Source organism: Balaenoptera borealis, assembly GCF_965194805.1.
Source record: "Balaenoptera borealis genome assembly, chromosome: 8".
Lineage (NCBI taxonomy): Eukaryota > Metazoa > Chordata > Mammalia > Artiodactyla > Balaenopteridae > Balaenoptera > Balaenoptera borealis.
Window position 1 is genome coordinate 25,101,455 of NC_138865.1, and position 25,148 is coordinate 25,126,602.

Below are 25,148 nucleotides of genomic sequence, written 5' to 3' on the forward strand. Positions count from 1 at the left end.
TCATTCCGAAACCATTCCTTCCCCCACCCCCACCGCCGCCTCCAGTCCGTGGAAAAATTGTCTTTCAGGAAACTGGTCCCTGGTGCCAAAAAGTTTGGGGACCGCTGTTGTAGACTATTGTGGTTTTTTTTTTTTTCTTTTTAAAATAAACTTCTTACTTGGGAATAATTTGGGGTTTATAGAAAAGTTGCAAAAATGGTACAGAGAGTTCCTGAATATCCTTCACTCAGCTTTCATGCGTCTTAGCATCCTATGAGCTAGTACAACTGTTACAACTGAGAAATTAGCATTGGTACAGTACCATTAACTGCATTATGTATTTCATTCAGATTTTTTCCATTTTCCACCTGTATCCTTTTTGGGTTCCCTGTTGCCTTTAGGCGTCTTGTCTAGTTAGTGATCTCTGATCTGGGACAGCTTCTCAGCCTCTGCTTGTCTCTGTGGTGACTCGACACTTTTGGAGAACTGATCAAGCATTTTGTAGGTTGGCCTCCAATTTGGGCTGTCTGATATTTTCTTGTGATTTGAGGAGAACGCTGCAGAGGTGCAGTGCCCTCCTTCCGTATATCTACTGGGCGTCTGCTCAGTGTCATGCCTTTTAGTGGAGAATGGTATTTAGAAACCATATCGGGGTACAGATGTTCTTTCTCCGGGGGTGTTGCTGCTTCTAGGTTCTCTGCTGACTCCTGGGAGATGTATGTGTGTGTTTATAGACTAATCCACGTGCACACACTTACCGCTAATGATTTCTGTGCCTGTCTGTCTGTGTTGTCATCTACTTGTGGGTTCTTACGGACATCTCCATGGCTAACCCAACACCACAGGGTCATGCTAGCCTCCTCCCTTTGCACATTTGTAAGCTCGTTCTCTGATAAGGAGACACTGAGGTCATCTACCATCCATTTACCCCAACCTTAACAGATGTGAAAGTGATTTCAGAGTTGTTCATTGGCACCCCTGTGACAGACAGTTTATAATACAATTCGATACATTTGTCAGTTTGCATTCTGACCTAGCATCCCTGACTGCTGGCTGATTTTTTTTTTTAAGTTGTGTATATTAAAGTTTATTCTTTGTATGATATGTACAATGATGTGAGCTTGTACAAATGCATAGAGTCATGTATCCATCACCCAGACTCTTTCATTTAGGTGTTTTGTGGGGTTTTTATTTCCCTAACCGAGTAACTGCTACACCACACTTCCACTGTTCACTTGTTGGAAAGGATTGCATCTCTGTTACCTTGTGGTTTTTAATGCCATGTAGCCTTCCTCAGATAAAGGCAAAATGGATTTTAACCAGTGGGGAAGAATACTAGAATTTCAGAAGTTGAAAGAACCTTAAAGATTCATTAATTTTACATTCCTAGCTAGGCAGGTTGGACATCAAGCCAGAACTCGTACCTGTACATTTTGGTTCTCCTCCCCATCCATATCACTCAGGGTACCTGAGATAGGAAAGGTGAGCACGACAAAGGGCACAGATTGCTCCACCTTGCTTTATTATTATTATTATTCTTTATTGAAGTATAGTTGATTGAACTAACACAATGTTAGTTTCTGGTGTACAGCAAAGTGATTCAGTTATACACCTTGCTTTAGATTTGAAGTCTGTGCTTACTTAAGGGCAGGATTCCTTTATCTTTTGTTTTAGGAGATTAATTCTAGCAGACAGCTATTTGTTTAATGTTAGGTGTGCTTTGGGGGAGGATTAAGATATTATTAACATTTGCAAATTAGTCTTGTAGTGAATTATTAATAGTTCATTCACTTTGCTTATTAATGCCAGGCTGAAACCAAGTGTTCTGAATGAACGAAGAATTGTGTTTGGGGAAGGGTCAGTGGAAGGAGGTGACTGTGGAAAGCGCTACATTCCACTCTCCAGAGATAGATGAAACTGCTCTATAAGGCTCTACTGGCTGTTGGTTTCTACTGTTTAGAGTTTATAGTAATCTTTATAGATAATTTAAAGACTGTTTGGGGCCCCTGAACTGGGACCCCCCAGAGTTTTTCATTTCATAAATAGTCTTTACTGTGTGCCAGGCACCAAGCTAGACCCTTGATATGTAGATGAGCGAATTGCATGCCTTGTCTGGCAGGAGATGGATGTGAAAGGAGGAGTATTTGCCCCCAGTGCGGTGGCATAGAGGTGGCCATTGTGGGCGTGGCTTATATGAGGGCTGTTTCAACTTTTTATTAGATTTTTTTCTTTTAAAAAAGTTTTTTTTCTACCATAATTCAAAAAGAGTCATGTACCACAAAGTTCATTGAAGCAATATTTACAATAGCCAGGACATGGAAGCAACCTAAGTGTTCATCGACAGATGAATGGATAAAGAAGATGTGGCACATATATACAATGGAATATTACTCAGCCATAAAAAGAAACGAAATTGAGTTATTTGTAGTGAGGTGGATGGACCTAGAGACTGTCATACAGAGTGAAGTAAGTCAGAAAGAGAAAAGCAAATACCGTATGCTAACACATATATGGAATCTTAAAAAAAAAAAAATGGTTCTGAAGAACCTAATGACAGGACAGGAATAAAGATGCAGACGTAGAGAATGGACTTGAGGACACGGGGAGGGGGAAGGGTAAGCTGGGACGAAGTGAGAGACTGGCATGGACATATATACACTACCAAATGTAAAATAGATAGCTAGTGGGAAGCAGCCGCATAGCACAGGGAGATCAGCTCGGTGCTTTGTGACCACCTAGAGGAGTGGGATAGGGAGGGTGGGAGGGAGACACAAGAGGGAGGAGATATGGGGATATATGTATATGTATAGCTGATTCACTTTGTTATAAAGCAGAAACTAACACCATTGTAAAGCAATTATACTCCAATAAAGATGTTAAAAAAATAATAAAATAAAGTTTTTTCTTTCTTTTTTTTTTTTTTAAGCATAATTGTGCCACCCTGCACAACTGTGTTAGTTTTTGCTTACTCCCTTTCAGTCTTTTCCCACAGGTGCAGTTTTATGTGGTTGTATGTAGCGGATATTGTATTCTGAAATGGTTTTGTTTAATATTTTGTCCTAAGCTTTTCTCAAGTTTCTCCACAACATTGTGTAGTTGCTGTGTTTACCCAGCTCCTTAATGTTAACTTATTTTTCCCATAGAAGGCTACCCTCACCCTTTTTATGCTCCCAACGTTTTTTATCAGATACGTTGGTTTCTTAGGCTCTATTTCCTGGCGTAAGATTGCTCCAGAGTCAAAGAGTATGAGTGCTTTACAGCTCTGGAAATATATTGCCTGTTGTTTTACAATGCCAGCAGCCTTCCTTGAAAACCTGCCAGATTAGATCTGTCCCTGCCTACTCTGACTCCATCACCTACTGCTTTCCCCTGGGTCTCTGGGATGAGGCTGCGGACACCACACTCAGCTCTGAGTCAGTACACCTGCTGTTCCCCTGCTTGAACACCCCACTGAGTAACCACACAGGGCTACCTCCTTCTTTCCCCTCCAAGGGTTGTTGTGAGGGTAATGAGGTAATATGTTGTGAGGCATGCAGAGAGTGGGTGCTCAGGGAGGATGAGTCTCTGAACCGCTCTTGTCCTGGAGCTGGGCAGAGCTAGGTTCTGAACTGCTGGCAGCCTCAGTGTCCTGGAAGAATAGGTTAATAAACTCTCTTGCAAAATATAGCTTGTACTGTACTCAACTCATACATTTAATTTTGCCCCATCTCCTCTACAGGATATCTGGCTCTATGAAGCAAGCAGCCATGCTGCCTTTTCTAGAACTCCTCCGAGGGGACTGGAGTGAGGGGGTGGTAACTCACAACCTCTCTTCATTTCAGGGCCTCTTAGGATGATTATGCAGACTTTAATATTAAAGATGTCTGGAAAACAGGAATTGCTGGTGATTTTTAAATGCCTTAAGACATTGCTGTAAATATAAAGTTCTGTGTAATAAAATGATTTGAGGTAGAGGGCATGGACTTGGAGATTATCATTTCTAGATGAAGCTGGGCTAATTAAAAAAAATTTTAACTGTCGTTTTCTATTTTAGTGAAAGTACTCTATTTTTAGATTGAGATAAAACAGCATCATCCTATTCTAAGACAGAACAGTAAGTTGTTATTGTTTTCTTTGTAACACAAAATATTTTTATCAAAATACTTATCAAGAGAATGCAAAAAATTATTTTTCCTTTAAATATGCATCTTTAAAAGGACTGCTTTGCCGCTGAATTTTCATTATAACTAACTTTCTAACAAAATTTGGTGAAAGTCAGTGAGAGATGAGAGTAACTCTACAATGATGTCCATCTAGTAGGTGACCATTGAACACTTGAACTTAATTTTTAATGTATTTTTAATTTTAATTCAATATAGCCACAAATCAGGCAGTGTAGTTCTAGAAATTTATGTTTAAGGGCACTTGTTTTTAACCTTTAGGGCTCTATGGAGAGTTAATTTTCCACAGCTCAATCACTCAATTAAGTTTAAAATTCTGTTTTCTAAAATACCTTTATCCATTGTAGGGGGAAAAAAAAACCTGCCAAATTTTAGTTGGATAAATGAGTGTGGGTAACAGCAGGAGAGGAATTGTCTTTGACTTTATATATATAATTTTAGGAAAATGTTTTTCAATGCCCTTTGGTATGTTTTTTGGAATAGAGAAATTCCGGGGGCTTTTTGCTTTCCTGTGGGCGTTGCTTCTCTGCCCTCTTTAGTATGTGACAGACACCTTAGATGGGGTTGACCTTTCACAATGGGAGAGCCAGTAGAAGTAAAGAAGCTTCAGCTTGTAGTTTTCATCACTAAAAAGGCAGTAAATTTAGACCTAGCCTTCACAGTTGTCCTGAACCTGGTGCCACACCACCAGGCATGGTCCTTTGCACAGAATAAACACGTGACAATTATTTGGTGGTGAACATGTTCATTCTTATTATTACCCATATGCTGAATACTTCAGGGTCTATAGTAACTAGTAGGTCGGTGATGGATAATACTTGGCTTTTTTTTTTTTTTTTTTTAATCCTTCTGGTTATTTCACCTATTTGCTTTGATTTACTTTGAAGAAATTATTTTGTTTTCACTGAGTGGCTGGCTTCTCTCTGTCTCCTTCCTTTACACTTCTTTATTTTCCTCTTCTGTCTCTTTTTTTCCCGTCTGTCTCTTTTCCTTCAAAATACTGTCACAGGGGCCACCTGGCATTGTGTATTTTTAAGCAGGGTGATCTTTGAACTTGATAAGAAATTGAAAGTTAATTTGCAGTCTGGATGGGATCATAAGTTACTGACCAGGAGATTATTTCCCACTGAAATTTCTTATTTGAGCAACGTGCTGCCTACTTTATTATTGTCAGTTTTGACTGTTTGGCTCTCTTGCATATCTTCCATATCTGGAATTTACAGGTTCTGTACAGATATGTCTGTGTATTGAGCACATGCTGCAGTGGTGCCTGGCCTCTGACGAAGTGGTCTTCTCACTTGCACAGGTTGCGCAGAGCATCGAGGATCATCATCAAGAAGTGATCGGTTTCTGCAGAGAAAACGGCTTCCACGGCTTAGTTGCATACGACTCTGATTATGCCCTGTGCAACATCCCCTACTATTTCAGTGCCCATGCCCTAAAACTGAGCCGGAATGGGAAAAGTCTCACCACAAGCCAATATCTGATGCACGAGGTTGCCAAGCAGCTGGACCTGAACCCAAACCGCTTCCCTATCTTTGCTGCTCTGTTAGGTAGGTGGGCAGTGTGAAAATTCATTTTATAAAGGAGTTCTATACTCGAAACATACTGTTGTTGTTTTTTTTAAATTTCAATGCTAGAATGTTTTGGATAGTATCGCACTTAAATTTAAAAGAACCAGGGAATGGGCTGGGCTTCTCCTCAGTAACATTCTTTACTCATTATTTTTTGGTGTCACTGAAAATGTGCTTCATTTGTTCTTAAGTGTTTGTTTATGTATTGTTCCATCTAGGCCGATAAACTAATTTTGTGAAAAAAAATGCCCTTAAAGTTTGGGGAAAATAACATTTAAAAATCACAAATGTTAACACAGTCTCGCTTATGAAAATTAAACATTTAAACCTTTGGCACAAATTATGTTTGTTATAGAAGAAAATATGCTGTGAAGTTACCACTGTCATGTTTTCCCCTCACTTTCAGGATTCTCACTACTTTAAAAGGGAAAAAAAAAAAAAAAAATTACGTTACCCTGTTTCCAATGCCTGCATCTTAAGTAAATGTATAAATGTCTTTAAAAACTCCCTTGGAGGAATTCCTTATGCTGAATACCTAGAAAGGATGAAATCTGGTTTCAACTAAGATTTTATATATTAATTTCTTTCTCTTAAAAATAACTTGGCAATAAGTAATATATTTATTTATCACTTTATGTCTGTAGTTTATAGTTATTTCTTTCTTTTCTGTCCACTTCCCTTTCTTGTGCTTGGAATGTACACGTTTCTAGCTACTTGAATATCCGGCTCTAGTTTGCTCAGAGTTTGTAAAAATTATGTCCACAGTATAAGTAAATGTGTTCTGAGCAAAGCCCTCCTGTGAGTAAAATCCATGAATTTCAGTGATGGGATTGAGGGCTGTTTGGGGACACACAGGCCCTTTTTGAAAGATATGTGGTCTCCAGAAAAGTGCGATCTTATTGTACTCTCTCAATTTCTATTCTGTAGTGCTTAGCAGTGCTGATCTGGTCATGTTTAAGAGGGGGATTATATTGTAGGTTATTTTTAGAAATTCCTAATTATCAGATTTTTTATAAACATTCCAAAATAGTTTTATACAACTAGAAATTATAGTGAGAGAGCCATAATTTTTCATATATTATTTGGTGATAACATTTCAAATTGTATAACTACAAATCAGTCAAAAAATTTCTGATTTTACAAGTTGTCTTTATTTGGATCTAATCTCAAGTACATGTCTTTAAGTTAGTACTTGGCTATTTTCTGTCCATTTTCTTGGTGAACTCTTGGGACTTGGGATTTGGAGGATTAAAACCTAATTTCTAAATATATGTAGTACTTTCATATTTTCAGACATTAAAATATAAAAGGATATTTCCTCAAATGTTAAAAAGTGATGGAGTGGATGGGCACATTATGAAAGTTTCATATTTACTTAAATGTTACCACAATTGACTTTAAATGAATGGGAAAATTGTATGCTTTTAGAATATGGATGCCTTAACTAATTTGGGAAGGATATTTGTTTATCTTATTTAAGGAAACATTGAATAAATTTCTTGGGAGATAATGCCAACTAATACTTTTCTAGCTAACTTATTTTGTGAAATAGTAAAAGAAATGAAAAACAGTAGTAACATTGTGAATAATTTAGTAATAAGTTAAGGCTTGGAATTTCTTCAGAAAATTTAGGCAAGTTATAGATAAACGCTTAATTGGGTGAGCATTTTTAGTTTAGATTTTGTGTAAAAGTTTCAACGTCCTCAAATGAGAAAGATTATTTTTCCTTTTTTTAATACAAAGTATAATTTCTCCTTTTTGTAATAGAAAGTATAGCTATATAAGATGTTTTGTTTTAGAAAGGTTGAGTGAAATACTCATTTAAGTATTTGACCCAAGTTTTAACAGACTATTCTTTTTTTTTTTTAACATCTTTATTGGAGTATAATTGCTTTACAATGTTGTGTTAGTTTCTGCTTTATAACAAAGTGAATCAGCTATACATATACATATATCCCCATATCTCCTCCCTCTTGCGTCTCCTTCCCACCCTCCCTATTCCCACTCCTCTAAGTGGTCATGAAGCACTGAGCTGATCTCCTTGTGCTATGTGGCTGCTTCCCACTAGCTATCTGTTTTACATTTGGTAGTGTATATATGTCCAGGCCACTCTCTGTTTGTCCCAGCTTACCCTTCCCCCTCCCTGTGTCCTCAAGTCCATTCTCTACATCTGCGTCTTTATTCCTGTCCTGCCCCTAGGTTCTTCATAACCTTTTTTTCTTTAGATTCCATATATATGTGTTAGCATATGGTATTTAACAGACTATTCTTGATGTTGGAATTGGCTTAATATCTTTTCAGATAGAAGCTTCAAAAACAAATCTCAGATACTTAATACTTCACAGTAAAGTTCTATACATTCCATGAGCTGAGGAAAGCAGTACAAAACTCGGTAACTGGACAGTTAGGACTTACCTTTGCTCTTCTGGACATAATGACAGTTCGGTACATCTGTATCATATATTTGTGTGTTTAGAGTATTATGATTAGCAATGCTGCAAATGAACTCACCTTGTTTTGTTTTCTGTTAGCAGCTGATTAATGAATCTGCTTAGTGTGGAGGTGACTAAATCATAATATAAAAATTACAGAATTATTTAGGAAATTACTGCTTTTAAATTGTATCAAGACCACTAACAAACCAAAGATGTTAGTATATCAGGCATCCAAGCACTACACTGAAGGGAGAATGTTCCCCACAAAATGTAGTTTCTCAGCTGAATACAGTTCTTATTTGTGACACAGCCCTGGTGATAGTGCGTAGAGCTGATTGGCACTTCTTGATGGCACTTGTTGTAGTCTGTGCTTTGTACATCTATTTGTGGGTGGTGCTGGAAGTTATGGGAGGAGGGTGTTGATCCGTGTCACAGGCAGCAAACGTTGTCACTTAACCTCCCTTAGATTTTATAACTATAGATTCTGCCTCTGCCGTTGAACCTACTTCACAGAATGCAGTTTGAACTATAGTCTCTCATAAACACATGAAAACTTGTTTCAAATTGACATTTGGCATCTGGCATTATCAGACTGACCTTAATACTGTGCTGGGGAATTACTTAGGTTTTTATGCAGTCTATTCAGTTTGAATGCTGTTGAGCCTCTACTGGAAATTCACGTTGTACTTGAGGCAGCTGCAAGAAGTCTGCCTGCTGTATGTTGCTTTGTATTAGAAGATGAGGAAATATTCTCAATTTCTGTGTGGAAGTTTTATGTGGCGTATCAAATGAGGTGGTCCTATGAAGTCATATTGCAAAGTCTGAAACTAACAAAGATAATCTACAAATTATAACATGCAATGATACTGAGTTTCCCCTGTGTCACTCATGATGATGGCTTTTATGGTATCCCTGTTTGTATTCCAGGAAATCACATTCTACCTGATGAAGATCTGGCTTCCTTTCATTGGAGTTTACTTGGTCCAGAACATCCACTAGCCTCACTTAAGGTACAGATTCATTTCATTTCCAACATTTGTTGATTTTGCTATTACTTTCATAATATAAATAATGTTTCTTTATTGTAGAAGGAAATATACCACAAAATTAGCAATATTCTGCTTCCCCCTAACTTCAGAATCTGTGTTGCCTTAAAAAACAAACAACCTGTCTTATCTTGTTCCCAGCACCTATATTTTAGGGAAATATATAAATGTACTTAAAAATTCCCTTAGAGGAATTCTTCATGCCGTATACCTAGATAGGTGGAAATTTTTTAGCTAAAGTTTTTATGTATTAATTTTCTTACCTACAAGTATTAATTTTTTTCAGTAGATAATACCATCTTCTGTTACTCAGATCAACATCTTAGCATAGTTTGATAAATTTCATAATTTTCTTACTAATTTTTCAATATTGTAAAAATCGATTTACAGTTTTAATGCTATTTGAATGATGGAGGAGACCCAAGTTCATTAGAGAAGTGGTCCATTTGTACTATTTTGTTAATATTTATTTTCTTATTTTTCTCCCCTTCCTGTTTGTGAAAGTAATGGACATCCAAGAAGACTCACTTAACTGATTTTCTAGAGTGGGAAGGTTTACGGTTTGATGTGAACATAGTAGTGAAATTGGTATGAGCCACTAGGGAACTTGGAGTTGTACTTGTGAGTGGCTTCCTGTGATTTTCCGTATTCCCTTTGCTGGGTAAAGTGGCTCTGGTGTTCTCTGCTATTTAGTGTTGTGATCATAACTGCCACTTGTTAGGTGGGGAGCTGGGAAGTCGGGACCTACACTGGCTGGCAGCCTGGGCCTCAGTTCCTCATAGTAATAGGGAGGTTGCATGGAATGGTTTCTGAATGCACTTTTTCCTGTTGTCAGAATTGCCCTCCAAATTGGAGTTTTTGTGTTTTAGCTTATAGTGAGCTTTTGTGATACTTGCAAGTTCAAGCGGCATTCCTTTCCTGCCTCTTTCATCTTGTTTCTTGCTGCCTAGAATCCCCTTTCTTTTCCATTTCTTATTGATGAGTCCTGATGTTTTCCTTTTTATCATAACAGTTCTTTGTATGGGGCTTTAAAACTTCTGTTCAAAAGTCAGTTTTTCTCCTCTTGTTAGAAATTACTTGTTTTCTTTTGCTTTTTTGTCCTTGAAGGGGAACAGCTTTCTATTTGCTATTGGCCAGAGTGTTCTTCATATGTATTTTCATTTACAGAGTGCTACAATTTGTAATCTTGATTCCAAGCTCCTGGTGATACCATTATTGAACTGCAGAATAGGAAAAGTATAGTCTGAAATCAGGTGGACTCAGAAGAAGTATTGTGCTCATTAGGTTCATTAAGCAGTATGCTTTTATAAGTTGAGACAAAATGAAGGCTTGTTTTTTAGAAGGTTTGTAGAGTTTTGAGTAGCCGGGGTGAGAGGCTCCCAGGATCCCAGACCATATACATATATCTAAATTGAGCTTGCCTTGTTTCATGTGTCAGAGGTTAGAAGTGAGGAGCTGTTTGAAGAATTACTGGAAAACCAACTCAAACTATTGATAGGTTACAAACATCATTATCATGTATTTTTCCTAGTAGTTTGTTAAGAAAAATATTAAGTATGTAAAAAGTTGAAATAGAAAATGTCTATCAATATATCCACCATCTTGGTTAAACAGTTGTTAACAGTTTCTTCTAAAGTATATTTGTATCTGTGTGTTTGTTTTTTAACTCAACTATTTGGAAGTAAGTTGCAGATATCATAACACTTCACCTGTGAGAACTGTGGTTTACATCACCACCACCTAAAAATAAGGATAATCTCTTAATTATATTACTATTATCACATTAACTAAATTAGCAATAATTCCCTAATGTCATTTAATATTAAGTCCATGTTCACATTTTTCTATTGTTCTCTGAAAGTTGTTTATAGGATTGTTTGTTGGTTTTTTTTTTAAAGCAAATCAGATTTTTTTTGCATTATCATCATGTGTATTTTAAATATTAGCTGGGTGTTTTTATGGCATAGTGAAGCAGTCCAAAATAATTTTTCAGTGAGTTAATAAGTTGTAGGATTTTTAAAGTCACATTCTGAAAAGCAAAGCATGTCCAGCTTTGAGTTCAAAAATTGCATAACTTTTATGTTTTGACCTTTTATACATAGTTTTCTGTGTATAGTATCATTTTAATCATTTTAACAAAGACTGTGGGATATTGAATGTGGTTTTTTTCTCATGAACATTACTACTGTATAGAATTATCTGTATCCCATCTGCTTTTTTAGTCTCTTCTTTTTCACAGTAATAAAACTAACTACATCTTTTGAAAATTTGGTTAGTTGTTGTTTATGAAACTTTCTTATGATTTTCATTTGTTCCTTTTTAACACAGTATGTTGTATACACAGCTTTTAAAGATATCTGATTTTGCACCCCCAAGTTCAAGCATTCCTTTTATCATCCTTTATTTTGCCAAAGTGTTTCACCAAAGTCACATCTACCAGTTTATTGTTCACAGAGGGTTGGTGTTATATGAACTTATTATCTAATAAATTCAAATCACCCCTTAACATGTAATACCATAATCTTACCCCTGTCAACATTTCAACCATTGTATTCATTTTAATGGTTTTTGTGTTCCTAAACTTCGTATTCAGTTTCATGTATTTCAAGTTTTTATCCCCATCAGTCATTCATGACCCCCCCAAGTACTTCCGGCCCCGGAGTCCCTTCACCATTTCCTTCATATTGGACAGGCTACTTTGCAAGTTTTATGCTCGCGTTTCCTCTCCCCAGACCTCCCACAAGTGTTGTTCTCCTGTATAGCTATTCAGGTTCTATTTTGGTCTCTCTATACTACCACCCCAATTGTGGCAAGCAGGCAGTGTGCCCCTCCCCTGGCACACTGCCTCCCCCCCACCGCCACTCCCCCCAAGCCTAGCTCTGCCCATCAGCCCCGGGCCAGGCAGGTGCTGGTTTCTCTTGAACTCCTTCTCCCTCTGTGTGTCCAATTAAATTAAAATACGTCCTTGAAAGTTCCCTTGCTTGCTTCTGCCTCTTCTCAAAGCTCTAAGTCCTAGCTCTTGTACATTTCTCTTTCTGATTTAAATAGTCTTTAGTATTTATTGATATAACCCTACCTTCAGGTTCACTTATTTTTAGTCACTTTCCTTTTTTTTTTTAATTTTATTTATTTTTGGCTGCATTGGGTCTTCGTTGCTGTGCATGGGCTTTCTCTAGTTGCGGTGAGTGGGGGCTACTCTTCCGTTGTAGTGTGTGGGCTTCTCATTGCAGTGGCTTCTTTGGTTGTAGAGCACGGGCTCTAGGCACGTGAGCTTCAGTAGTTGTGGCGCACGGGCTCAGTAGTTGTGGTGCATGGGCTTAGTTGCTCTGCGGCATGTGGGATTTTCCCGGACCAGGCATCGAACCCGTGCGCCCTGCATTGGCAGGCGGATTCTTAACCACTGCGCCACCAGGGAAGTCCCAAGTCACCTTCCTTTGCCAGCATTATCTTTTCCCTGAGGCAGCTGTATACCAGGGCAGTCTGTCAGGTCAGGTTAGGAATGTTTTGTTTTAAATTTACCTAGAGTTTTACCAGAAGGTATCTCTAACTTTATATTTTTTACGTGCCACCAAAAGTCACTGAGTAATCCTTTCTACCCATACCTTTAGGGACAGGATGTGGCAGTTGACCCCGGGGAGGAGGGAGGCTGGTTCTGGGTGAGTAGCATGTTAGGGTCCCTAGGAACGTGGAGGTGGACAGAAGGGCCATCTGTGTGTCACCATGCAGTCCATGCAGCCCCAGCCTTCCCAAGGTCAGGGCACATGGCAAGGCTCGCAGGGGGCCCTCAGGATGAAGCCCGGACTCGAAGGATCTCCTCTCTCTTGGCTTCCCTGAAGGGGGAGCGGGTCGCAGCTGCACCTGCTGCGATCAGTGGCCAGCCAACCAGTGATCTTCATATCCACCGTACGTGGCCCCTGTCTGGGTTTCACACTGTGGATCCAGCTGCCAGAGAGAAGAGCAGCACGATTTCAGGCAGTTTGAGTTTTATGGTATATCTAACGTACTGTGCAACCTTACCAGAGTGAGATTGATGATCAGACTTTCTGGGATCCTTTGTGAAAGAAAGTTGAGTATAAATTGTGCATGAATAGAAAGATGATGGGCTTCAATTATTCTGAGTTCCACCTTTTAAGGCAGGGGTCCCCAGTCCCCGGGCCACAGACCGGTCTGTGGCCTGTTAGGAACCAGGCCGCACAGCAGGAGATGAGCGGCGGGCCAGCAAGTGAAGCTTCGACTGTATTTACAGCTGCTCCCCATCTCTCACATTACCGCCTCAGCTCCTCCTCATATCAGGTCAGCTGCGGCATTAGAGTCTCATAGGAGCGCGAACCCTACTGTGCACTGCGCGTGCTAGGGATCTAGGTTGTGTGCTCCTTATTTGCAGGAAGACAAGCTCAGGGCTCCCACTGATTCTGCATTATGGTGAGTTGTATAATTATTTCATTATATAAATGTAATAATAACAGAAATAAAGTGCACAATAACGGTAATGCGCTTGAATCATCCTGAAACCATCCCCCTCCCTGTCCGTGGAAAAAGTGTCTTCCAGGAAACCAGTCCCTGGTGCCGAAAAGGTTGGGGACTGCTGTTTTAAGGCATTGCAAGAGGTGGCAGTTTGGGCACTTAAGACCTTCCAAAGAAGGAATTCCTGCTTGCATGTTAGAGTTAATTGAAGTTATCTCAAGAAGTCATCCTATAGTTTCATAAGAGCTAAGAAGTACTTCCTAAAATCTAAAGACTTTTTGGGCTCTAGAGAAAATAACGTTAGGGGCCTGGAAGGTTGAAAAATTCAACCATTATGCATTGTGGAAGTGAGAGCTATTTATAATTGCACTCGTGGAAGAGAACCACTTTTAACAGATTGATATTTGGTACTCCAGAATTGTTTTAAAATGTACATCCTACTAATATTATTATTATAATGTCATCATCATCATGCATTCAGTGAGCTGCACATTCTTAACAGTCTGGAATTTCAGTGCACAGATTAACGGTACTGGGCTTTAAGCTTTTAGGTCGTGGAAACTTGCTTTTAGTAAGAAGTCTTATTCTTTGCTCATTTAAAATTTATATATGGAATCCTTAAATGGAAAATAAAAGACTGAACTCAAAAGATTTTTGCTTGTTTATATCTTCCCATCAGAGCTTCCTTCCCTGTCCCCAGTTGGTTTTAAAGTGAAGATGGGGGACTTCCCTGGCAGTCCAGTGGTTGAGACTTCGCCTTCCAATGCAGGGGGTGCGGGTTCAGTCCCTGGTGGGGGAGCTAAGATCCCGCCTGCCTCAGGGCCAAAAAACCAAAACGTAAAACAGAAGCAGTATTGTAACAAATTCAATAAAGACTTTAAAAATGGTCCACATCAAAAATAAATAAATATTAAAATAAATAAAGTGAAGATGGAAAGCTTGGCATTCTGAGGAATCTGCTGAAATCACTGGGACTCAAGAATAGCTTTACTGTCTCTGTTTTACAGATTGTGGGTGGATCACAGGTCACTTTGCTGGGAAGGAGGGACAGAGTCATGGGAGGGGTTTGTGTTCCCTAGTTGTTACAGGATTGCTTTCAGTTTAGCTCCTTCCTCTTGAGGGACTGGGCCTGCCCTGGGCCTGCGGGCAGAATTCTTCCGAGTGAGCTGAAATGCATGACCTAGCCAGAGGAGGGGAGATTCGTGGTCCAAATGCAGTCTGAAAGATACAGTGTTTATAGTGCCCGACTTCTGATTCCTGGGGTGGTGAGTGATAGGGTCAATGAAACAAAAAGAAGCTTACTTAGGGTATTTTTGCTTTCTCTGTTTCTTCTCATGACCTGGAATCTTCTAGTTTTATGTTAAATAAGTGGCATATTCTCAGTTTTAAAAATGTGTGCAGACACTTTCAAGCTTATTTCCTCCCCCTGTGGGTCCACAATCTCCGCCTTGTTCATAAGTAGGCCTTCTCCATCACTCTGACTGGAAGAGATCACTTCTGCTGGAAATGTGGCTCTTTTGGCAGTTTCCCGACACTGTGTCTTGGGTGTGCACACATACACCCCTCACATTGCCAGTGGTCTCTCTGCTCTGAGCACTCCCAGGCGGCTCAACCGGAGATGTCACTTTTCTTGAGACTAGCCCAATCTGGGTCCAGAAGGACATGTGACAGAATTGGGGTTTGCTGGCAGTTTACTTCCAAATTGCCATTCTTGGTTAGAATGTTTTTTAAATTTTCTTTTTATAACAGTTTTATTGAGATATAATGACATATCATAAAATCTACTCCTTTAAAGTATACAATTCAGTGGTTTCTAGCTTTCACAGAGTTTGTGCAACCATCATCACTGTCTAATTTTAAAATATTTTCATCACCTCAAAAAGAAACCCAGTATCTTATCTGTTAACAGTCACTCCCCATTTCTCCCCCTCCTCTACCCTCTGGCAACCACTAATCTACTTTTTCCTCTATGAATTTGCCTCTTCTGGACATTTCACATAAGTGGAATTATATGACCTCTTGTGTCTGGCTTATTTCATTGAGCATAATGTTGTTTCAAGGTTCGTCCACACTGTAGCATGTATCAGCACTTCATTTTTTCTTTTTATGGCCAAAAAATAGTCTGTCGTGTGGGTATACCTACCATGTTTAATCCATTCATCAGTCAGTGGACATTCAGGTTGTTCAGCCACATTTTGGCTTTGTAATGCTGCTGTGAATATTCAAGTACAAGTGTTTGTGTAGACATGTTTTCATTTCTCTCAGGTGTATACCTAGGACTGGAATTGCTGGTCACATGGTAATTCTATGCCTAACATTTTGAGGAACTACCAGACTGTTTTCCACAGTAGCTATACTGTTTATACTCTTACCAGCTATGTGTGAGGTTTCTGACTTTTCCACAACCTCACCAACACTTGTTATTGTCTGTTGTTTTATTTTTAGCTGTTGCAGTGGGTGTGATGTGGTTTTGATTTGCATTTCTCTGATGACTAATGATGTTGAGCACCTTTTCCTGTGCTCACTGGCCATTTGTTTACCTTTTCTGGATAAATGTCTATTCATATCTTTTGTCCATTTTAAAATTTTTTATTAGTGAGTTGTAAGAGTTTTTTTAAAAATATATTCTGTATACAAGTCTCTTACCAGATACATGATTTGCAAACACTTTCTCCCATTCTGTGGGTTGTCGTTTTACTTTCATGATGGTGTCCTTTGATAGCTCTTCTGAGACTCAGGCAAGGTCAGAGTACTGGAGATTACCCACAGACAACTTGGCTGCATGTTGTTTCCAGTAAAATAGTGTATACTATACTGCAGCCTTCTAGGCCCTGAGTCATACACTGGGTCTTCTCCCAGAAGAGCTCCATTTCCTATCGTACACTTTAATATCCCTTCTCCCTTTTGTCTCCACCACTTCTATCTTTAGTATTCTCATAAGCTGACACTTGGCTCTTTTGCCCGCCCTGGGGCCTTCTGCCCATTTATTTGTTCACTGTTTCTTTCTTCCCTAGCTGGCCTGGACCTCTTGGTGGGTCATCTTGAACTGGTTGTACCAACATCACCCTTCTCTTGCTCCTTCTTCCATCTCACCTGCCCAGCAGACCCCTCCACCCTAGATAGGTACTATCTAGAGAAGATTTGAGAACCACACAGCTAATGGATGCCACTGCAAACTTACGGTCTAAGTTAAAGAAGGATCTAAATAAATGAAGAAATGTACGTGTTGATGGCTCAAAAGACTCTGTTGTTATATAGATTTACTGCATCCCAATCAAAATCCAAGCAAGCTTTTTTTTAAGTAGAAATTGAAAAACTGATTTTAAAATTCATGTGGAATTGCAAAGGACCTAGAATAGCATCAGAGATGTTGAAAAGGAAGAACAAAGTGAAAGGACTTAGTATTAGACTCACTTTAAAGCTATAATAATCAACTCAGTGTGGCACTGACATAAGGGTAGTCGAACAGATCAGTGGAGCAGAACAGAGTCCAGAAATAGACCTATATATATATTTAATTATTTTCACCAGAAGTCCCTAAGTAACTAAATGGGGAAGGGTTAGTTTTTACAATAGCTGGATATCCATATGCAAAAATTAAAAGAATATAAAAATTATTCTAGAAGAAAATATAAGAGAGGATCTTTATGACCTTGAGTTAGTCAAAGATTTCTTAGTTAAGAAAATGAAAAGCAAGCAACAACAGAGGGAGAGGAGCTATTTGCAGAATATTATCTCTGGTAAAGGACTTGTATCCAGAATATGTAAAGAACAACACAATAAGAAGATACACAGCCCAACAACAAAAAAAAGATGGGTGAAGTTTTGAACAGACGTTTTGCAGAATATTCAGTAAGCACACAAAGAGATGCTCCATGGAATTAGGGAATGCAAATTAAAGCCATCATGAGCTGCACTACCTGACCACTGGAATGGGCCAAATGAAGGAGACAGATGATGCCAAGTGTCAGTGCATGTCAGCACCCATAGCTCTGAGATGTGGCTGCTGGGAAGCAGAATCCAGACTGGTCACTTTGAAAACAGTCTGGTAGTTTCTTACACAGTTAAACATATACCTACCATATAACCCAGCAATCCCGCTGCTAGACATTTACTCACGAGAAATGAAATCCTATGTTCACAAAAATAATTAACCCTGAGTGTCCTGGCAGCTTTATCCATTGTAGTCTCGAACACACCAAGCAGTAGTCAGCTGCTGAATGGATGAATAAATTGTGGGACAGTCATACAATGACATGCTGATAGCAGTGAAAGGAACCAACTACTTTCTTATAATATGTATGAATCCTAGAAGCGTTATCTTAAGTGAAAAGTCAAACACCAAAGAAATATATGATTGCTTTTATGTAAAACCCTGGAAAAGGCAAAAGTATGGTGATAGAAAGCAGGTTAGTGGTTGCCTAGGGCTATGATGGGAAGGGGCACAGGGAACTATTTGAGGTGATAGAAACGTTATACTTCATAACTATGGCGGTGCCTACACTAATGTATGCGTTTATCAGAGCTCAGTGAATTATGTGCTTGAAATTGATGAATTTTACTTTAAGTAAAATATCTCAGTAAAACTGATTCTTAAAACTATGGTCTCCAACTTCAACCAAACTATCAGTGTCAGCAGTTAATCCTTTTATTCTCCTTAATATTTATCTTAAACATTCATCATTTCTTCAGACCTCTCTTCAGTTTCACACTTTCTCTTACAGAGAGGCCCTTTATCCGAGGATGGTGAGAGTCCTCAGCTTCTCGTTCCCCTGTTTTCATTCTTCTTCATCCAGGCCCATTTTACTTCCTGAGACTAGACTATACTGACATTCTTGAGCTGTTGTCACTGAACACATCCAGGGAGCCCTGCGTTACTTCGTCCAATCAACTCCTTGCTCCTGTGTAGACGCCCCCCTCTTTTGGTCGTTGGCCCTCAGTTTGTAAATGCGGTCTAGTCTCCCATATTCTCCTAACTCTCTTTTTCATCCTCGACTCTCCCGAAGGCAGCCTTCCATAATGTCCCCAACAGCTTAATCCACCCTCACCGCCCCCTGCGCCCCTCCCCACCGATCTCTGGTGGACACAGTTGGGTCTTTGTCCAAGGCTGTGGATTTGACAAATGCTTTGTCAAATGATTTTCAGCCTCTCTGGAGCACTTGACACTGTCAGTCATCCTGCTCTCCTCACCCCTCTGGGGAAATTCCTGCCTTGATTCCCAGACCCCAGCTTTGTTCTGTATTCCTTATTTCCACATCCTTTCCTTGTCTCTCGTGTGAGCTGGCTTCCTCTAGTTGCATGTGCATTCCCTAGGATCCATCTCTGTACCTTGCTGTGAGCCTCACACTTTCTTTCTGGCACGTCTCATCTGCCCTTAAGGTTTCAACTACTATGTTGATGACTCTCCAGTGTACTTCTCCCAAGAGACCCCTTCCCTGAACTGCAGGGTGTATCCCACTGTCCACCAAGTCATCTCCACTTGGGCACTGCACCTGTGCACCAAATTTGATGTTTCTGACTTAGAAATGTCGTCACCTTCTCTTAATAGGTTTATCCTCCTGTATTTTGTTTCTCGCTAGTGATACCACTGTCCCTGCAGTCATCAGGTTAGAAATTGAGAATTATCTTTGATTCTTCTCCTCTCTGCATCTGACTCTACATCTGACCTTTCCCACCTTGCTCATCCTGTCCTTCTCGACCACCTGTGTTATCGTTACTTAGGTTTACGCAGGAGCTGCTAAATGTTCCCTCCTTTGTTCCTCTGCCTTCATGCCCATCCTCCATGTGTCTGGAACTCAGGCCTGATTTCATACCTCTCCTGTTGAAAATCTTTCTGTAGCTCCTTTTGTTGACAACAGGGGTTTGGGTTTCACGGATCTGTTGGGGAAGACAAAAGTTGGGAGGGCTACTGTTGTGTTGCCAACTTTTAATTATTCTAAATAAGAATGTTAGAGGAAAAAGGAACTCGCCGTCTACCATCATTTCATAGAAAAGGACATTTAATGCTAAAAGAGGCATAATTTAGAGATGACTAGACCAGAGTGTGGTGGCCAGGTGTGCAGTCTGCAGGTCGGGCGGTGGCCCAGCTACTCACCTCGTTGGCTCATATGGGTGCCTGAATGAACTCCTGTCAAATGGGGAGTACATTTAGGAGTACACCTCACAGCATTGTTTTGCGGATTAAATGAAGTGATGCATACTGAGAGCAGTGTGTGGCATATAGTCTAGAAGAACTCAATCACAGGACAGTACAGCCCCAGCTGTATGCAGACACTTCTGCAGGAGGGAGCCCAGGCCTGCCCTCCTTTCCCTGTGAGCCTACTGGTGACCCTTGCTCATAAAACGTGATGGAATTTTTCTTTGTTGACACTTAATACTTTAAATACTTTAAATTCAAATCCATTAAATCCTTCGGTATATCTGCATAACAGTTTCCACCTGCAGAGCTCACATTTAGCATTGTTTGTGATTAATTGCATTTTATCATCCTTTTCACAGCTATATTTAAGCAAATGTATACAAGATATTGATACACGTCATAACTCTTCAAGAATCTCAAGGCATAGCCATAACGGTTTTGGTGTTTAAATGTTTTCCTTACTCTTGACTCTTTTAGAAAATACTAGCCCTCAAGGTGTGTTCAGTGATTTAGTGGTTGGAGGACTTATTACAACAAACTGCCAGAGCCCCCTCACACAACTCTTTTCGTTGGTTTGGGGGCTCCAAGACGGCACTGGATTGGATCTCAGGGCCTGCACTTTGAGAACCACAGAGGATGCAGAAGCCTTTCTCCCTCCTCAGCTGGGCCATGATTCCTCCAGGGTGTCCTCTGAGGGCCCTGTTGGAGTCTGGTCAGCATTTTTTCTCCAATAAGAATGTGAGCTTCTTGAAGTCAAGACACTGGGGAGCTGCTCCATATTCTTATTTTCTAGAATAATACCTTACCCACAAGTGAATGTTGATCAAATCAGGTTTCTAGTTTTCTTCCTGAAAATTGCCAAGATTTGTAATCCTTTCACTTTGCTCTTTTCCAAATGGCAGTGAAGTGGATCAGGTTCTTCTGCTTCAGCAATGATATTATGTGAAACTTGTTTTTAGATTCACTTGCATTTAAAGAGCAGCCAAGATACGGCTTGGGAGCAGTAGCACCAACAGTCTCAGAGGAAGATGTGGGTGCTCACCCTGAGCTGGATTTGGAAGGCTGGATTAGGAGTGAAGCTGGGGGAGCGAGGGGTGGTGGGGCGTGAGGGAGGAGTCCGGGCCATGGGAAATTATAAAGGACGCAGTTTCAGGGTGGTGTTAATTAGCCTCTCAGAAGGATTTAGGGGCCCTCTAATTATAGGATCTGCTCACTTCAAGGATTTTATAGCCTTAGTGTTGTGGGGAGTGGGGGTAGTGAAGACGAGGATATCCACAGGAACCAAAATGACAGACTCTGTCATCTTCACTTGAGGTGGGATGGGACAGTATGCGGCTGCCCAGTCGTCTGTGGTGTCCCGGTGTCAGGGTGCACACGCTGGGAGAGGCTGCCTGCACTACCGCATTAGCTCCCAGCTGCTGGAGGAAAGCCCTTTTCATATTTTGGACGTTTATGTACCCAGTAAATTCTGTTCTAACCATGTTAATTGTCATTTGTTCTATATATAAACTCCTTCTACAGTGGCCGGCCTTTCCAGTACTGTATGCAACATAATGAGGTAACCCTAGGCTTTCTGACTGCCAGGGGGCATTCTTTGGGCAACTAGTCTCAAACTGTAGTTAGAGACAGAAAGTCGAGGCCCAGAGAGGGGGTTGTCCAAGGGCCTGGAGCCCACTGGCCATTGCAGACTGTCCTCAGGCAAAGCTGTCCCCTTCCCTGTGGAATGTGCTCACCAAGGGGGAAATGTCGACGGTAGGACAGCTCAGGGTTTCTGTCCTGACTCCTCGTTCCTGGGGCTGCCACCAAGCTGGCCCTCCTCGCTGTCCTGGCTGTGGGACTATTAAACACCCCAAAAGGCGGGGAGTGGACAGAACTTCCATTGCTCCCAGACTGGCTGGAACGCACTGTTCCAGGGACCTCTTCATCATGAAGCGTGTGTGTGTCAGTAGCTTTTCATTCTGCAGAGGGGGAATTGGGTTTCTAGGAATGTGCTTGTGGTCTGCAGCCTCAGACATTTTACTAGTTCCCTGGAGTTCATTGTGATGAACACTGACCAGAACAAGGAGATACATGCTTCCCTAGGAGACGGAGCAGCTAACATTTTCAAACATGGAAAACATTATTTCAAAAGAAAACCATTGCTTGGGACTTCCCTGGTGGTCCAGTGGTTAAGATTCTGCGCCTCCACTGCAGGGGGCGTGGGTTCGATCCCTGGTCGGGGAACTAAGATCCTGCATGCCGTGCGGCACAGCCCAAAAAAAAAAAAAACATTGCTTTTCTAAAGAGAAATTGAATATACTCATGTGCATCTGAAAATTTGCATGATGATACCCTAATAGTATAAATATCTATTTTTCCAGAAGTTCTTTCATTCTATTTGTTAATTTTTTTTGTTTTTTCTTTCCTTTTTTCCTTTTTTATTTATTTATGTTTGGTGTCTTAAAACAGCAAATAATATCTTACAGTTCTAGAGGTCACAGCCAAAGTGGGTCTCACTGGGCTAAAATCAAGGTATCAGCAGGGCCAGGGGGAGTGTTTCTTCTGGAGGCTCCAGGGAGAGTGTTTCCTGCCTTTTCCAGCTTCTGTAGGGGCTGCATTCCGTGGCTCATGGCCCTTCCTCCATCATCAAAGCTGGCAATGGCCGATGGAGTCCTGCTCTACCTCATGTATGAAACCTGCTCCTCTGCCTTCCTTTCTACATTAGAGGGTCCTGTGATGACATTGGGCCCATCTGAATAATCCAGGGTAACAGGCTTGGCCTGAGGTTAGCAGACAGCCAACCTACCCCCTCCTGCCGTGTAACGTACCACATTCATAGGTGTGGTGGGCAGGAGTGCACAGCTCTGGAAACACAAAGCCTTTAGATGGTTTTGCCATCTTTTTTATCTTTATGATCTTTGTGACTAAATAGGAAATAAAATGTCATTTCATACTGTCATTCAATTTTTAAAAAATTTTTATAAACAGAGTTAGTACCTGATTCATCTTTGTTTCTAAGAACATGGGCATACCTTAATTTTGTTAAATTAAGGTATCTTTTTTCTTTTAGTTTTCATGAAAAAGTCCAAAACAAACCTTTTTAAAAAAAATTTGCTTACTTACCTTTTTCTGGTATCAACTATTCTTGGATAGAAAATATTCCTACACTTTATTCCATGTGTCTTTCACCGGACATGCCCCTCAGCAGTCAGGGATACCATTATCCTCCCCTTCAGAGCTTACCTTGGCTTTTTGCAGTGGTCTCAGGTGCTTGGGGCTGCATTCATCCAGCACAGCCTCCTGGTGCCTGGTGTTGAAAGAAAGGAAGCATCTGTGGCCCAGGGCTTCTCTGTGCTGTGCTCACATGAGCAGGTTGCAGACATCCCAGAAGTAATGGAAGGCTGTCAGACGCTCTTTTACCTAGCCAGGTTGAAGCAGCTGAGTTATATTCAACAACTGAAAGGGAGATCCAGGGCTTGACTCTCAGACCACCAGAGTCTTGGGGCCAAGAAATCACAAATTGATACTAATCAGGCCCTTAGAAGGGAAACATCACCTGGAGTTTCTGGGCCTGTGTTTAGAATTAGTGTATTGACATGTGTGCTTGTATTCTTAGGTCCGGGCCCACCAGCTGGTCTTGCCACCGTGTGATGTGGTGATCAAGGCTGTGGCTGACTACGTTCGCAACATCCAGGATACCTCGGACTTGGATGCCATAGCTAAAGATGTTTTCCAGCATTCTCAGGTAGAAGTACAAGCTCCTGGGTAGCGCTTTGTGCTCTGGTGTGTGCTGGGTTTGGAAGGGGTTTGAGAGGCACACACCAGCCGTGTCCAGGAGTGCTTGCCCAGCTGTCAGGCCTCTGCCAGCCAGGAGGGCTGGCACCTCGCCTAGCTCCTCCAGCCTCCCCTCCGGCCTGCACAGAGGAGGGATTGAGGTAGATGAATGGTAAGGTCTCTGCTGCTCCTAGATTTGCCGTCATAATTTAATGGGATTTCTACTAAGAAGACAGATGAATCAAATGGGTCAAATGGAATTGTGGATCTCTGATTTGTCCATCCCTTCAGGTGATGATCAGGGATTTCTTCTTCCTTTTTTGGAAAGTAAGGATGCGAGGGGGGTCAGGGTTAGTAGAAGAGGTGAAGTTTGTGTGACTTCCTGTTTGCTCTCTGAAGAACTAAAACTGCTCCCCCACTTGCTGGAGATGAAAAGTAAAACCTTTCTGGGTAGCACCAGAGACCTGGCCAAGGAAAAGTTGGAGGACTGCATCCCAGAACTCAGGTCTCCTGACTTCCATGTCAGACTCTGATAAGTACATTGCTCTAAGAGAGTTAATGTTCGATTTGTTTCTTTAATGATAATCTGTTGATGTTCCTTGAAGATTTTAATGTCATTCTAAACTCTCATCTAGCTTGAAAGGCCGCAGATTATTATACATGTGCTGAATTATAAAAATATATTAATACACATGACCAGTGGCATACTGATTTACAAAGGTTTTCCTGCGTTTATTTCAGTCTAGAACAGATGACAAAGTTATTCGATTTAAGAGAGCAATTGGATATTATTCAGCGACTAGTAAGCCTATGGCATTTCACCCACCACATTACTTAGGTAAGTAACTCAAAGCCTCTGTGATGGATGCTGACCATGCAATAACCAAAGAGATTTAAATATTCAACCAGTAATCTTGTTGGTTTATTCTTTTGAATTGAGATTTCTATAGTTATACAAATAAGTATAGCAGAACTTCCTGGGCAGACTCAGTGGTAATTCCTGAAAGTGTTGAAGAGCAAGAGAAAAGTTATGAGACTGGAGGAGAAGAGCAGGCAGCCATGAGGACCAAGGCTAGCAGATGACGGTGACGCTGAAATCTCTGTCAGTGAGGTGTCCTCTTGCAGAGAGCACCAAGGACATAGAAGACCCTCTGGATCTATAAGTGCCTTCATAAATGCAGTGGATTTGTGTCTCCTCTTTTGTTGCCTTTTTTGACAAAAGATCAAATTTCACTCAGAGATTTGAAATTGGGGAATAAAAAACAGTTATAAACTGTTTGCCTGAAGGCTGCTTGATAGTGAATATCTCACGGGAGGTTGTAAAGCACTAACCCTAAATACCAGCCTCCTTCCTGAGTGAGATTGCCTTTCTTAGGCTCCAGAGCAGTAAAGCTATGAGAAATCATATTGCCAACCATTGTTTCAGTTGTGCTTATTTCACGTAATGAAAGAAGTCATGTTCCTGAGATTGTCTGTAGTGACAGTCTAGTCCTCATATGACAGTTGTACTTTAATCATTCATTATAGTATACTTGGGACTAGAACATTTAAAGAGAAGGAAAATGTGGGGAGAGAAAGGATAGAGAAAGACACTTGAC

The 25,148-nt window shown here is 40.6% G+C and overlaps 1 protein-coding gene across 4 annotated transcripts in view; it reads left to right on the forward strand.

Annotated features, from left to right (window-relative positions):
* FAM120A (family with sequence similarity 120 member A) overlaps positions 1-25,148 on the forward strand; it is a 103,473-nt gene that overhangs the window by 14,751 nt on the left and 63,574 nt on the right. For all 4 annotated transcript variants that reach the window (XM_082401037.1, XM_082401036.1, XM_082401039.1 and 1 more), the window contains exons 2-5: positions 5,446-5,692; positions 9,076-9,158; positions 23,393-23,521; positions 24,292-24,388. In XM_082401037.1, the coding sequence (XP_082257163.1) occupies positions 5,446-5,692; positions 9,076-9,158; positions 23,393-23,521; positions 24,292-24,388 (556 nt within the window). The remainder of the gene's footprint in view (positions 1-5,445; positions 5,693-9,075; positions 9,159-23,392; positions 23,522-24,291; positions 24,389-25,148) is intronic.